At 38.8% G+C, this 15,316-nt stretch overlaps 3 protein-coding genes across 4 annotated transcripts; all 3 read right to left on the bottom strand.

Moving 5' to 3' along the window:
- Positions 1 to 150: 150 nt before the first annotated feature.
- LOC126596697 (UPF0496 protein 4-like) lies at positions 151 to 1,167 on the bottom strand. The gene has a single exon (XM_050263368.1). The coding sequence runs from the start codon at positions 1,165 to 1,167 to the stop codon at positions 151 to 153; it is 1,017 nt and encodes a 338-aa protein (XP_050119325.1).
- A 4,994-nt stretch (positions 1,168 to 6,161) lies between these two features.
- LOC126595764 (BTB/POZ domain-containing protein At3g19850-like) lies at positions 6,162 to 8,273 on the bottom strand. Its single transcript, XM_050262072.1, has 3 exons — positions 8,041 to 8,273; positions 6,841 to 7,962; positions 6,162 to 6,731 (listed from the first exon to the last, which is right to left on the bottom strand). Exons 1-3 carry the CDS (start codon positions 8,101 to 8,103, stop codon positions 6,315 to 6,317), a joined length of 1,602 nt encoding a protein of 533 aa, XP_050118029.1. The 5' UTR covers positions 8,104 to 8,273; the 3' UTR covers positions 6,162 to 6,314.
- Positions 8,274 to 10,380: 2,107 nt separating this feature from the next.
- LOC126595766 (transcription initiation factor TFIID subunit 15-like) lies at positions 10,381 to 14,358 on the bottom strand. 2 transcript variants are annotated; one of them, XM_050262074.1, is made up of 8 exons: positions 14,143 to 14,358; positions 13,607 to 13,775; positions 13,133 to 13,488; positions 12,831 to 13,022; positions 12,208 to 12,291; positions 11,563 to 11,644; positions 11,356 to 11,482; positions 10,381 to 10,893 (listed from the first exon to the last, which is right to left on the bottom strand). In XM_050262074.1, the coding sequence occupies exons 2-8, from the start codon at positions 13,724 to 13,726 to the stop codon at positions 10,676 to 10,678; spliced, it is 1,179 nt and encodes a 392-aa protein (XP_050118031.1). In that variant the 5' UTR covers positions 13,727 to 13,775; positions 14,143 to 14,358; the 3' UTR covers positions 10,381 to 10,675. The 2 variants fall into 2 exon arrangements, with proteins under 2 accessions (XP_050118031.1, XP_050118032.1); XM_050262075.1 differs by having other exon boundaries at positions 14,148 to 14,358.
- Positions 14,359 to 15,316: the final 958 nt, after the last annotated feature.

Here is a 15,316-nt window from a genome sequence, read left to right as displayed (position 1 = left end):
GGTAAAAGTAAAGCCAAGAGAACGATTACAATTTACAAGGCAAACGACATGTCGTTCCACCAATCTTTTTGCAATTTGTGCTTGTACTTTTGGAGGTTGTTTCTTGCTTTAAGATTTCAATTTCATGGCTTTTTCCCCACTCCGCTAACTCTAACATTCTCCGTCATATGGTTTCTGTTGCGCAAAAACACCATCAAACATCTCGTTCACTCCGCTACTCAACCTATCCAACCCATCCGAAAACGACGCCGTTGCCTTCCCCAGCACTTTTACGACCTCGTAAAACCGCTCCTTCTCCTCCTTGTTCACTTCCGCAACTCCTGCCAGGTCATCCACGACCCCACACGCCTCCTTAACACGTGTTCCCACGTCATCCAACTCTTCCAACATCCCTTCCAGTTTCTCGTCATTGCCGCGCCCGAATCGCCGTTTCAACTCGGCCCAGACTGCCGATTCAAGCTCGTTGAACGACTCGGCCCATGGAAACTCCGCCGAGGCTCGGACCCTAACCATATCCGGAGATCCGTGGATTGTCGACACCGCGATTCCGGCGATGAACACAGTCACCAGTCCCACCGCGCGCACTGTTCGACGCACGAGCTTTGCTACGCTGGAGATCTTGCCACGTGGCGCGTTGCTCAGGCGAGTCAGGCCCAAGTTCAGATCTCTGACCAAGGCTTCGGCCTTGCTCCGCTTTCCAAAGCCAGAAGAAGCACCACGATCGAAATCGGATAGAGACATACGAGATCGGCGGAGATTCTCCGGCGACGGGAGCTCTTCACCCTTTCGGTCGCCGAGAAGGTGAAGAACGAAGGTGAGATGAAGGCGGCGCTGGCGAAGGCGTTCGATCTCGGCAGAGATGGAGTTGCAGAGGTCCAAGAGCTTGACGCTATGGTCCAAATACCAAGCGAGCGAATCATCTAGAGGCGGCGCGACCTTGAGATCGGATATGAGGTTTCTCGCTTCGGAGTGAGTCAAGGCGAGAAAATCAACGGCCTTGGAGAGCCAGGACAAGCTGATGGACGGCGGACCGAGAGATTTCAAGTGGCGGAGCACAGCGTCATCGAAGGAGCTAGAGATGAGATCCAAATTGGACGGAACGGAATGTTTCTTAGCACCCCGGAAGGGAAGGAGTGACGGGAAGTTGGAGATTTCCGTTAGGTACATGGTCAGAGATAAGAGTGTTTTGAGGGAAAGATAACTTTCCGGGGAAAGATAACTTTCCGGGGAAAAATATATTTTCCGGGAAAATGTTCCCAAATGTCGAGCCGACTGAAAGATAAGCACAAGCGGGCGGTGTGTATATATATAATATTGGACACACACAGGATTATAATACAGGGGGAGTACGGAAAGAGAGAGGAAGTTTGGCAATTGGCAATTTGGCATGCAATTTCGGATAAGAAAAGGTTAGTGCGTTTGAAGACGCGGTTCCGACAAAAATACCGCTGCCTGCATTTTTAATTTACGATGTTGCCCCGAGTCTTCTTGGAGGTTGGTGCTGGTTGCAGGTGGAGAATTGAAAGGAAAAAGTAAATTGTAGAAATTATCTCTTAACTTCAATCAAATTTAAGGAATAGTTTCTCAACTAAAAATCAATTACCATTAGTTTCTTAACTCATTAAAATGTGTAGCTATGGTCATTTTTGTCAATTTCGTTAGAATTTTGTCAAAATAAGTTATGTTGGAAAGACTATTGCTACGATTGGGATTCATCAACTCATCAAAACGTATAGTTGTTTGGGTTAAAACTTAAACTTTAGGCTTAAAAGGGAGTTGGCCCAAAAAGAGGAGAGAAGCCCGAAGTCCAGCCTAAGCCCAGAAGGCAGAAAATGCCTTTCTCGACTAGGTGCAGACCATTTGCACCACTTGCTCACCTACCCAAAGACCAAGTGGTATGGACCAGCCAGCTAATCAGCCCAAAAGTACTTTACAGTGGCAGTACAAGTAAATAGCTGATGAGTCACTATCCTTCAAACTACATTCAGGCAAGATTACTGCTACATGAGGCCAAGCCAAAGTGTCTATAAAAGAGGAAAGAGAAATCAGAGTTAGGGACACTCAAACAAACAAACAAATACAAGCACAAACTCTGCTCAAAAGCCAGATTTGCCTTCAAACGAAGTTGTGGTCAGCCCAAGCCTTCATCCCTTTCGGGATAAACCCTCACTCAAGCCTTTGTAATAGCTCTGCTACCATGTTCAACTCTTACTGTAGTATCGATTTCTTTCTGTAAACTCATCTCCCTACCCCTTTTCTAAAGCTCTCAACCCCCTTGATAAACCACAAAGATAAGAAGTTGCAAGACGATCAGCCTTGCCCGACCCTCTTTGTTTCTGTCTTTTCATTCATTAACCTAGCAATATGTTGTATACTTCAAGTTGTATTCAAGTTATTTCTAGTAAGATGGCTATTAAAAGACTCTCTCTGTGCTTGAATCCGATTTGAATATGTCTTCACAATTCAAACTAGATCTAAGTTTTAAGCCATCGGGCATGTAAGATTTGATCACTTAAAGTCCTTGGCCTCAAGGCATAAAAAAAGAACCTTATGTGGACTTAACCCATCCACGACAAACTTTGATAAACAAGAAGTCCGAAGTTACTTGGGGCGCAAGTAATCGACTTATTCCTTAGTTTTATTTCTATTATATTATGATTACCATATAACGTTTGAGTATGGAATGAATTCTAATAGGAAACCTCAAGACCTACACCTAAGGCCCTACAAAGGCACCTATTTGGATTCATTCTATTCCTCGGGTTAGAACGTTGGAGTATGGAATGAATTATGATGGGAAGCCTCAAGACCTATATCTAAGGCCCTACAAAGGCACCTATTTGGATTCATTCTGCTATTCGGGTTCAGGTAATTAGAAGTATAATGGTTATAAGACTCATACAATCAATGAAACGAATATTATATGTTCGAGTACTGAGTTAGTTATTGACTGGAAGTCTCACGGCCTACACCTAAGGCCCCACGAAGGCACCTTTCAAAGTTAACTTTGTCATTCTCTTTCAGCTTTGCCCGACAAGCCTTGCCCGACAAGTTTTGCCCGATAAGCCCACCAGTAAAGCAGAAGCCTGACAGAAATCATCAATCGGTGCCAACCTCTCGGGGAGCTGTGTGCTCGTCGGCCAGAGAACATCCCCGACGGAAATTCCTACCACGAACAGTAGTTATGGTCATTTTCGTCAACTTCATTAGAATTTTGTCAAAATGAGTTATGTTGGAATGACCATTGCTACAATTGAGTTAAAGTTGATGGATCATTGTTCTAATTGAGTTAAAGTTGAAGGACTATTTCCCCAGTTGGATTAAAGTTAAGGAACCAATGGTAATATACTTTTAATTAAGGGACTATAGATGCATGTTTTAATGAGTTGAGGTAATAAATTTTTAGTTGATGAATCATTACTCAAATTAAGGTAAAATTAATGAATTATTGCTACAATTTGCTCGGAAAGGGAAGCGCATTTCTGTTGGACCGAAAGTTATGGAAGTGATAAAGGTTATCTCGGGAAGAACGTGGAGGGTGGGACTATAGTCCATATATTTCGGTGGTGGACGACTCAATTGACACGCTATTTTGGTGAGCCTTCGCTTGCTCATCCGTCATTTCTTCCACTTTTAACACTTCAAATGTTTACTGTTAAAAGTCAGACCTATTATTCGACTCAAAGTGTATACTCATACCTATTCATTTTTTTCTTCCACTTATTATAACATGTCGATGCACTAAAAAAATTATAAAAATTGAATAAACAGTTTATAAAGATGAAAATTTAAACTCAAATACAATTGAAACGATATTTTGTCGTGACCAGCAGACCTAAACACGTTTATAACCACCTTCAAATTACAATCCTACCTTTTTCTTGCCAAAAGCGCATACATTGCCACCTGCAAAATTGTTTAGGTATAAAGTGAGAGCCGGTGAGAAAATTATAAAGTGATGCTGACATAATAAAATGAAATTTCTTCTTGCACTTTACACGCACGGGAAGGGAGAAAGGAAGTATAAAACGTATAACGCCTAAATATAATTAATATTGTAGGCTTAACTATTAATCCTTCTCTAATATAATTTAAGGTGTGCCTGCCAATATGATTTCCTAACAAGCAAAACCTGTCATGTCGATGTTGTACTCCCACCTAACCTTTAATTTATTTATTAAATTATAAACTTAGGGATAAGTATAATGTTAGGGAGACCAATAGATAATAAATACGTTAATCAACACTTAAGTGATAATTCAATCATCAACAACCACATTATTTTGTTTACCAAATTTGGTTTAAAATTTTGGTCTGTGTAGTATCATCCCCTGAGAAAGTGATTAGTAATTTGCTAATTAATCCATGATTAAAGGAAAGAAAAGAATTTGAGCTTAAATTAGCGTCGAACGAAGATCCCATTTTGATGTTTTGCATTATGGAGGATTGTTGGAGATTATGCTCTCACATTGGTTATATGACAAAATAATATACAATTAATATATGGAAGTTTCCACCCCTAATATCATCGAGATCTTTTCTAATCAAATTCAATACCTAGCAATATGTGATTAAGTTTGAATAACATCGGTGATGTTCGTGGTGGACTTACATGGGTCTACAAAGTTTATTATGGTATCAAAGTAGACTATTCTTTCGACACGTCATGTGCCCAATTTCACCGGCTCAGATTTGTCTCCTTAAGTTAGCTTTCGAAAAGTTACGCTTGCTTTAGCTTGTGTTAGCTCTAATCCTTAATAACGACGGCCCCTTGAAATGTTGCGTTGGCTCTAGTCCTTTTAGGATAGCTAGGTTTCATTCCGTTTGAGTTGGGAAGTCGAAAGGGTTTAAGATGTTGTCATACGCAGAGTTAACATGTTAATGTGATCTAATAGACTAATTAGTAGATAAGCCACTTCACTTTGAAGAAGGAATTCCTTAATCAAGAATATCTTGCTTCAAAACTTCTGAATTCATGGTTCAAACTATTTTATATACACAATTTGTATTAAAAATTTAAGCTTTCTGCTTTCTTTGTTGATAATTGGCTAAAATAACTAGAAGCTAATTCAAAATGCAAATTGATTATAATCAAGCATCGATAACATACAAAAATAATAATTATTTAGTAAATAAGATTTGAAAAATGATCATTTTGACCAATGCCAGATTTATGAATAGGAAATATTGTGCGAGTATCTACAAAACCTAAATTATCATCTCCAAACGCATTGAAATTTTGTTCTAAAGTATCTCCGCCTACTAAAATAAAATTATCTATTTCTAAAATAGGGATTAAAGTAGGAGATCTTTTGTGCCTTATCATCATAAAGAAAAAAATAGGGCCATTCGGAGGAGTTGGAGCGGGTAAATCAGTTTTTATTATGGAATTTCAAAGCTCATGAGGTGGCATCACGTATTCGAAGTTGAACGGAACCGTATGAGGTGAAAATCTCATAAGGTGGTATCTATAGTTAGATTATGAGGAATCGCAAGCCATAACAGAGAGAATGCAAATGGGGATTCCATCAAACATGAGATGGCTTGTTGTGTTTAATTACTGTATAATCACGGGATCAATACAAATTAATGGCATCATTAGTCGCTCACATGCATGATACAAGGCTTCTAATACTGCTTAAGCCAATGGTTTCAATTAATTGATCAAGTTTCTTGGACTTTTTCTTCAACTAGGCAATCACGTACACAAAAAACACAAATTAAAAAGTTAACCTTTGCTTATGCATTTAATTGCTACAATTTTATGCCGTCCTGTGTCGGATTAAATTAGAAGGCCATAGGGCAAATTCTAACGTCTGTAATAATCCATAGAGATAACGTCTTTGATCGGACAAATGATATTTTCAAGACTATAGAGCTAAACTACGTTGTTGCACGGTACATATTTGCCCCAAAAGGCAATAGAAAACTGTTCTAAAAATAGGTTTAGACGGCGCTTAAGTGTTAGGCGGCACCTAAGTGCTAGACGGTGGAGGACCAATGCAAGTTAGGCCAAAATGTAGAGGAAAATTCAGTAAGGGCTAGGCGTCCTAGGCGGTGGCTAGTCGGCCTAGCCTGCCTCCCCGACTAGCACCTAGAGTTTTTTAAAACCTTGAGAAAAACTAATTATGTTAAACATTCCTACTCTATTGTACTAGATATGAAATGAAATCATTCTTATCAGGTAATGGAATAATTACAAGCAATAAACCCCAATTACATACTTTGATCTCCAGAGTAAATATAAAGGGAGAATACAAAATAATAACATACTTTTACTGTTTTACCCTCAGTAATATTTGAAACATGAAGGATCAACAAAGTCTGGGAAAAGCTCGAGTGTGGGCTGGAGTGATAGTCGTCAAGACATTATGTTTTACCATCCTTGACATTTGCCTCTTCATTTGCCTGCACAGTTTCTCCAACTCCACCACCCTCCATTGCATCCTCTGCAAGTTTAACGACGTCGATTCGTCTTCTTCCACACCGCCGTTCTTGTACCAAACCATATCGGAACATGAAAGGAAATGAGAATGCGGACTCCGATATACAACCAGTTTTGGCTGTGTTGGTGTTATTTTGGAGTTTTGAGAAATAAGTGCTTGAATGGCAACCCTTGGTGGGATCTTAGGATTCTGGGCAAGCTCTTTACATGCTTCTAAGCTCAGCTTCTCATAATTTAGGCATCTGCATAATCTCGCCCGCTCTTCGAACGAAAGATTTGGATGAGCCTGTCAAACATTCGATCCAAAATCGACGATTAACAATCAATCAATCACACTAAAAAATAAAAACAAAAGGGTAAAGAATTAAGGTAATGCATGGCAATGGAGTGGTTACCTCAAGATAGATATCAATGGCTCTGTAGGCCGCATCAAAGCAGTCCCTAGCACAATCAGGCAAGCTCTCTGCAACTCCCAGAAACTTAGAAACCTTGAGATTCTGGTCAGGTGATATTTCACCCAAGTACTTATCAACCAATCTCCCAGCTTTCTTCAACCTCTGCACTGAAACGCCTTCGCCATTAACAAACACTCTTAACATCCTAATCACGAGATTAACATCATAAACCCCCCTGTCGTGCCCCGACACCAGCAAATCATCCAGCGTGGCTTCATCGATCATACCACCAATCAACCTCTCCAACCCAACTTTGTACTCTTTGCTAATTCCAAATCCAGACACAATCCTCAGAACCCAGAACAGAGCTCTGCATGAAAACACCTTTTTGCCCACCAAGATCACGCCGTGAACCGCCGTGTCTGCGAGCCTCCCGAGCTCGCATTTCGAGTTCCCGGGCTTTCTCTGGGCTGAGATTTTCAAGTAGTGGAGGAGGAATCTGGTGAGGATCAGGCTGTTGTTTTTGGGTCCGTAAGCACCTAAATTCTGGAGGAGTTTTGCAATGATATTTGGTGGCAGAACGGCCACGTCGTCGAACCACCACGCTCTGCTGGACGAGCTCGGCCTGATCGATTTTGGGGTGCTGGAAGAGAGTCTGAACCCAGATGCAGTTTCCGGAGAAGACGAAGGCGACGAGGCAATGAGGTTGCTTACGTCAGAACTCTGAGCGATCTTTGTTAGCAGTGCAGTAATGAGTTTGTCTAAAAGACCGGACGAATCTGCGCAGTCGAAGAACGAGTGGCAGCTCTTCAGGCAGGCTAGTACGTCTTTCAACGACCACTCGAAAAGTCCGTCGAGAAAAGTATTTGTTTTCTGCAACAAATTGCGGGGTGAAAGCTTCTCGGTCATGCCGAGGAAGATTGCGGAGCAGTGGAGGAGGCACACGTTTGAAACTGTGAGCGTGATTCTCCCATTGTTGTAACAGAATCGAGAAACCAACTCAAACCCGTCAGGGCCTCCGGGAAAGTCATCGATTCTGATACCGGAATTCTTGATCTGGGTTCCTCTCCTTTCTTGCCTGATGATCTTCGTCAACCTTGCCGAATATGTTGACAAAATCTCCTGCAAAAGAAGTGCGCTGTAATTAGCAAAAAAGTAATGATCTACTCCGAAACACCATAGAATTTTTCGTTTGATTACCTCGCTGACGAAGAATGTTTGCTGACCATTAATGTGTATTTGAAAATCGGAGACGTGTGGCATGGCGGCGGCGGCTGCTGCTGTTGGAATTAACGGATTCAAGAAATTAAACCTCTCTACCTGCAATTTGCATTAACAGAGACCGCCAGAAAATGGGTAAAAGGAAATATGCATGTTGTGTGTCAGAAGACAGGGGAGGGGGCAAAAGGCAAGTGTCTGTACACAAATTTGGAGTGCAGTGACTCCTTTTAATAAATAAAATGGTACAAGTTTTGACCTTTTAGTAGGGAAAGCAAAGCATTATTTTCGGATTCTTTCTTCTTAATTCATCAAATCAAGCAATTCGTGCAGTTGAAAATTGATCAAACAACTACAAATAGAAACTCACTTTAAAATTTATAATAACTTTAGCCGTTTGATCAAATTTCAACGGCACGAATTTCCGTGGATTAGGAGGGGAGGATCCCTTCCTTTTAGTAGCATCATCGCCCATCAACATTGTTTTATATCCTTTAGTTTAATCCGTGAACCATTCCCCATACAAAGAGAAAATTTGGGGTTAAACTGACTGATCATGATATCTGTATGGTTTTTTTTTTTATAATGAAAATATGAGATTTTCTGTATTTTGATCTCATTTAATTTTAGGTTTAGAGTTGCCTTCATCAAGCAGTCATGTTGAACTTTCTCTCTACTTTTATAGCTAAATAATGTGATGATTTTGGCTTGTTTATTTGAAAAGAGGGGAAACTAACGACACTTGTGAATTGAATTACTCATGGAAAATGCTCATTCAAACTCATTTTGATGTTATCTAATGTGAGAACTATCTTAATCAAAACTTTGAGACAAAAAAATATTAGGGATTTAAATAAAAGGAAAACTAATGAAAAGGGCTTGAAAACTTTGAGTTTTAATGATAAGGACAAAATAAAGGGTAAAGTGAATAGTACCAGGATTGACTTTTTAGTGTAAAAATATGGTTTTTCGTTAAAATGAACAGTACCGGGTGCTTTTCGTTAAAGTTCCCAATAATAAAAGGGCGGTATGGTCTTGTCTAACCCTAACCCCAATTATCAAAGAAGAAGACTGTTTCTGACCAGAAAGGAATAAAAACAAAAGGAATTAGGAAATCCGTCCAACAAGATTTTGAATAATGTAGAAAAACACGTGTTGGTTCAGCAAATAGAAGAAGAAAAAATAAAAAAGATAACGTGGGGATATTTTTGTCAGTTTGTAGATGACAAATTCTGCAAGTCAAGATGGTTGCTCTCAAGTAATTGATAATCATAATATTCCTTTGTCACTTAGTATGCTGTCGTTGAGATTAAATTTATAGGTAAAATTTTAAAAATTACATGATATCGAAAAAATTGATGATTGAATTATTATTTCAGTTTTAATTAACGTGTTTATTTTTTATTGGATACACACCATTTAATAATATGAAACTTTAACAAAAAGCTCATGGTACTGTTCACTTTAACAAAAAACCACATTTTTACACTAAAAAGTCAATCTTGGTACTATTCACTTTACCCTTTATTTTGTTTTTATCGTTAAATCTTAAAGTTTTCAAATCATTTTCATTAATTTTCCTTTAATATTAAGCATCTAAAAATATTTATAAAAAAAAAGAATGAAAAAATCGGTTGATTGCCATAATGATTAAGACATTTTCTTCAACTCAATATGTCTCAGTTTCAAACCATTTCCTGATATATAGTAAAACGAGGTATTTTCACTAAAAATGTCAAATATCATAGCATCAAATGATATATGGCACCGATGCTTAGTATACATTAGGCCTAGCATTTTAGGCCTAACCCGTTAACCCGACCCAACCCAACCCGTTAATATTTGTATTTGGGTGGATGCTTAACAGGTCGGATCGTTAACGGGTGAACCCGTTAACAACCCGTTAAATAATGGATCATTTTGGGTCAACCCATTAGACCCATTAGGACCCGTTAACACCCATTAGTTGAGGATATTTTAGTAATTTTAGTAAAGTCTTAATAACAAAAAATAAACTTTATGCAATAAAAATAATAATAATAATTGTTAACGAGTGAAACGGATGACCCGTTAGCCTAACGGGTCGGATTCAGATGACCTATTAGCTTAACGGGTTGGATTCGGATGACCCGTTAACTTAACAGATCCAGTTCAACCCGACCCAAACCCAATAAACCCAACCCGTTTACAGGTCTAGTATACATGAAAAATTGGGATTAAAAGATAGATAAACCAACCATCCAATGACGAAAAATAACCCATTCCCATTAGACAATTGATAAGGACAAAATAAAGGATAAAGTGAATAGTACTAGGATTGACTTTTTAGTGTAAAAATATGATTTTTCGTTAAAATGAACGGTACCGGATGCTTTTCGTTAAAGTTCCCTTGATAATATTCATAACTTACAAAGAAATGTTGAAAGCAAAATTCAAATAGTGCAAATAAACTCATGGAAACCAAATTACACATGAATGGAGAGCAGATCGCGGTTCGAAAAAAGCGGAGAGTAGACCCGTATTCCCCATTCGAGTAGCTTCAAATGCAAAGTAAAACAAAGTTCAATACAAATGCACCTCCACGGAGGACCAAAACTGGGAAACTGTCCCATAACCTTCAATAACGGTGCCTGTGCCGGCCCCGGTCTCGATCCCTCTCCCTTCCGTATTCTTTTTCTCGATCATAATCATGGTCTCGAGGTCTATCTCTCCCCCTATCCCTTTCCCTTTCTCTACTTCGACTTCGACGCCTATAACCATCATCTCTGTCTCTGTTCTTGCTGCTCGGTCTATCATCGTGTTCCCTTCCCCTCTCTCTATTTCTCTCTCTGCCACCTGCCATATCATTTTTCAAACCAAGTCAATCACTAATCCAAAAGCGGATCTTGCTTGACTAAGAAAGCAGCAGCAACTCCTAAAACCAGCTTCGTTCAAGTGCTATGGTAAATAATAAGGAAAACTAATGAAAAAGGCTTGAAAACTTTGAGTTTTAATGATAAGGACAAAATAAAGGGTAAAGTGAATAGTACCAGGATTGACTTTTTAGTGTAAAAATGTGGTTTTTCGTTAAAGTGAACAGTACCGGGTGCTTTTCGTTAAAGTTCCCTAAATAAAAATGTCCAAACATTCCAAGTAGAATCGAGAGGAAAAGGAAAAAGGACAATCATGTTGAAGAATGCGATAATAACTAACATCTTATGTACATACCTCTAGAATTAAGGATTTAAAATCTAAAACTCAAACCTATATCAACATACTCCTAATTAAGAATAATCGTGCCACAAAATGCATCCGTACCTATTTCCTCCACTTCCCATCCAGCACGTCCGGCACCTGGAAGAGCTCGTCCAGTTTCTTCTGGCTGTGTTTTAGCGCGAAATTTTTTCTTGAGGTTGCCAAACTCATCATACATCTCTCCATCATCCTGAGAATGGTAGAAAATCACTTCTAAACCAGAACAAAAGATAAGTACGTTCAAATAATGCTTATGCATATACATCTTACTTCTTCTGCCTCCCGCCTACGTCGCTTGATTTCCTCTAATTCTTCTTCATCAAGTTCCTTGTAACCACCACCACGTCCCCCCCTGTCAAATGGATTTAAAGGAAAATCAGTATATCTCTATAAAACTCACGAGAATGTTTCAATAGAGACTGAAAAATATTTCTAATAAAAGTAGAGAATCTAGAGATAACCTAAGAAAAGAGGAAAAACCAGCATACTGCTTTCTTCATTAACCACCACCAATGTGCATCTAATTCTTCAGCTAGATAGAAATACGAGAGTTTAAGAAAAAAAAAAGGGGCAGAGTAAAGAAAGTGGATCCCTTTAGTGTGTGAAACAAGACCAATTAACTTTTTTAGAAGGAGAAGAAAGTATGATCAAATTTTCTTACACAAAATACAATAGCGTATAGCTTTTATTCAAAATTGATTTTTCCCCCTTTTGGATTGTGGGGGGAGGAGAAACAGGATGGTTCAACACATTTAGGTATGGACATAAATAGATAAGAATCAATGACAAGACCAAGACTGTGTACATATTTATATTTACGTACTATCAGTATTACACCATCTTCCCGCACAATGGATACCAGCAATTAATTGGCAACTGAGAGAAGCATAGGTTAAAGTAATAGTAATGCAATACCTTACACCCCCTTCATTGTGACCTGGTTTATTTGTGTTGCATATATTGCATTTTGTACGCTTTGCCCAATTGATGTTGGCACACCTGAAACAAAAGAAGAATCAAAGCAGTGTGAGCAATAATACACTCTGCATTTAAATGACATTTCTATGATTCTGCCAAACCCAAACAAAATAGAGTTTGCTTACGGAATGAATAATTATATCCAAATACCATCAATTAGTAGGCTAGTGCAAATATACCCATCGAACTTGGCCTTCAAGTATGAAACTTATAATGCTACATAAAATAGTTAACGCATAAAATCTCTCTGTGTCCTAGCAAGTAGCAACATATTAACCAAGGTTGATGCAAGATACTACCTAACTTCCACAACCTCGCAATATGATAATAGATTTGTAAGAATGTGAAGAAAATCAAAACCACAAGAGAATGGAATAAAAGGTCGTTTAAAAAAACCAAGAAATCATGTTTCTACTAATTCCACCTCATTAACAGAATATAAAAATACGTGACAAAACTTGGGACTGAAACTTAAAAACAACGACAACAACAACAACAATAATAATAAAGAAAGAAGTGGCTTAAAACGAGGGAGGGGAGGAAGAATAAAACAGTCTTACATTGGACACGGCCAGTCATTTGGACCAAAGAGTCCACCTGTAGGAGCACCAATAGGACCACCACGGCCCCCAGTATCAACGCCACGACCCCTGCCACGACCACCACTCCCTGCGCCACCAGAAGCTCCAGTTGGTCGAGCACTTCCACAGCGATTGCACACACCACGAAATGCAAAATTCACATTGGCACAGCTGTTAGAAAAAGAGTATGAGAAGCTATTACTGAATAAACATTACATTTAAGAATGAAAATGCCAACAAAAGTGCAAGAAAGAGCTGCTCACCAATATCACATCACAGACCTTGTATTTGGACACGTCCAGTCTCCTTCTTGTTGCCATGCTTTCCCAGTAGCATCACCTCGACCTCGACCACCGCCACCACCCCCATTCGTATCCTGAGCAGCTTCCTCTGGTCCATCAAGATCACCGCCAAAACTTGGATCAACCACAGAGTTATGAGTCTGATCATCTTTGCTTTTGGACTCGGCTATAAAAACCCCAATGGTATTACCATGGAATTCCTTGTTGTTAAACCATTCAACGGCAGCTGATGCAGCATGTGGATCTTCATACGTTACAGTAGCATCTCCCTTAGGCTCGTTGGTCAATTTGTCTCGGTATAGCCAAATTTTCGGTCGACCTGTTCGCTTGTCTTTCTAAATGGTAGAAAGCAAGATTAAAAAGAGAAACACAGGAGAAACTGATGAGTTTTCCAGATATACAAAGACATTTATACAGAAGGTCGGTTAAACAATAAACGGTAAAAATCGCTACCTTTAACAACCCAATGGTGCCAAAATGTTCAGCCAACATATTTTCATCAGTTCCCTCAGGCAGATTGCAAACATAAACAGACCCATTTGAGGGGGCTCCTTTTCCTGTATAGGTTGCCATATAGCTCCACTATCATGAAATTCTATTAAGCGGAAACCCAACTCCAATCCTTCACAAAACAGATTACTTTTCAGTAAAACAGGCTAACTGGTTGTATCGAAATTTTCAAAGATACACATTGTAAACACACAAGACATATCCTTGTGCAAAAGATTGAACGCAGCAAAACAAACCAAGGAGAAAAATGCATAGAATCCATTGCGGAATATAACACTGCTCAATCAAATCCCTAAAGAATTATGATAAAACCCTTGTTGCAGAAACTCCTCTTCAATCAATTAATCGACACGAAACAAGCAGAACACAAAAATAAAGGCATCCATGGATTTTCGGAGCGTTATACAAAGTGAAATGTTATAATATCAGTACTTCCAAATTTCAATTTTCAAATTCCAAATCGTCGGAACGAAATCTACCTTACCTGAGTCCCCGACAGGGGTGGCGAACCTTGAGCCTCTGAAAGGTGAAAACACTCAACACAACTGTGCGATTGCACAATCTCCTCCAGCGAACCCTAATCAGCAATCGCAAACTGCGGAGAAGATTAGAAGGACCAGAAGAGAGAGACTGGAAGCCCTAATTTTTGAAACTGGCGCTCCAGATTCATCCACTACTCACCTGTTATCGGATTTTGTAAATTTTGTATTGTATCACCCTAAATCAATCATTATAGTTTTTTTTTTTTTTTAACAGTAATTTTTCTTTTATCTGGATAACTTTTTAGAAATTTTTTTAGATAGAGTTTAAATTTCGAGATCTATGTATACCGAGTAGGATTCTCTCCTCTCTTTTTTTTTCTCCCCTTCCCACCCCTCCTATTTGAAATGTCACGGTTAAGCCACGTCAACATCTTATATTAATTTTTTTTATAGAAAGAGAAAGACAAAATAGAGAATGTGAGAAGAGGAGATAGAAAGAGATAGAAAGAGGAGAGGAGATAATCCTAACCCTTGCGTATACATTTTTCTCCAATTATGTAATAACATGTGTCTTACTCTGTATTCCGAGTTCAATGAAAAATATCTCATAATTTTTCAAAGAAAGGAAAGTACTATACTAATCATATGATATGTTTTTCTTTTTGCTGCGTATTAATATGATATTGTGATCAATCAAAAACTTTGTTGGATCCCTTTTCAGCAGCCAAACTTTCTCATTTTCGAACAGAGCTTGGTTGCTGAAAAATCAACGACAGCTTAATAAATAACAGGTGAACATGTGTTCAAGTAATTGATTTTTTAATCACAACTTGAATACGTGTCCATCCTTGATTCATTAGCAGCAGAAGTTGCCGCTGATTTTTTCAAAAGCCAAGCTTTCTCATTTTCAGAATATGCAGTTGATAGTTCTTTAATATTAAAACAAAAATATCACACCTTTGGTAATGACTGTAGGAAGCACTTCCGCTTGTTTTGCTAAAAATTCAAGCGTATCCTAACAAGGCATTTGCCATGCGCTTGTTCAACAAGTGATTCTGCGACTCATAAGCACTTGTGACTTTTCCTACCAAAGCATTCTTTTTGGGAACTTAACGAAAAGCTTCGAGTACTATTCACTTTAACGAAAAATCACATTTTTATACTAAAAAAT

The sequence above is a fragment of the Malus sylvestris genome, chromosome 13, assembly GCF_916048215.2.
Source record: "Malus sylvestris chromosome 13, drMalSylv7.2, whole genome shotgun sequence".
In the NCBI taxonomy this organism is placed as follows: domain Eukaryota; kingdom Viridiplantae; phylum Streptophyta; class Magnoliopsida; order Rosales; family Rosaceae; genus Malus; species Malus sylvestris.
This window is presented reverse-complemented; position numbering and strand designations above follow the sequence as displayed.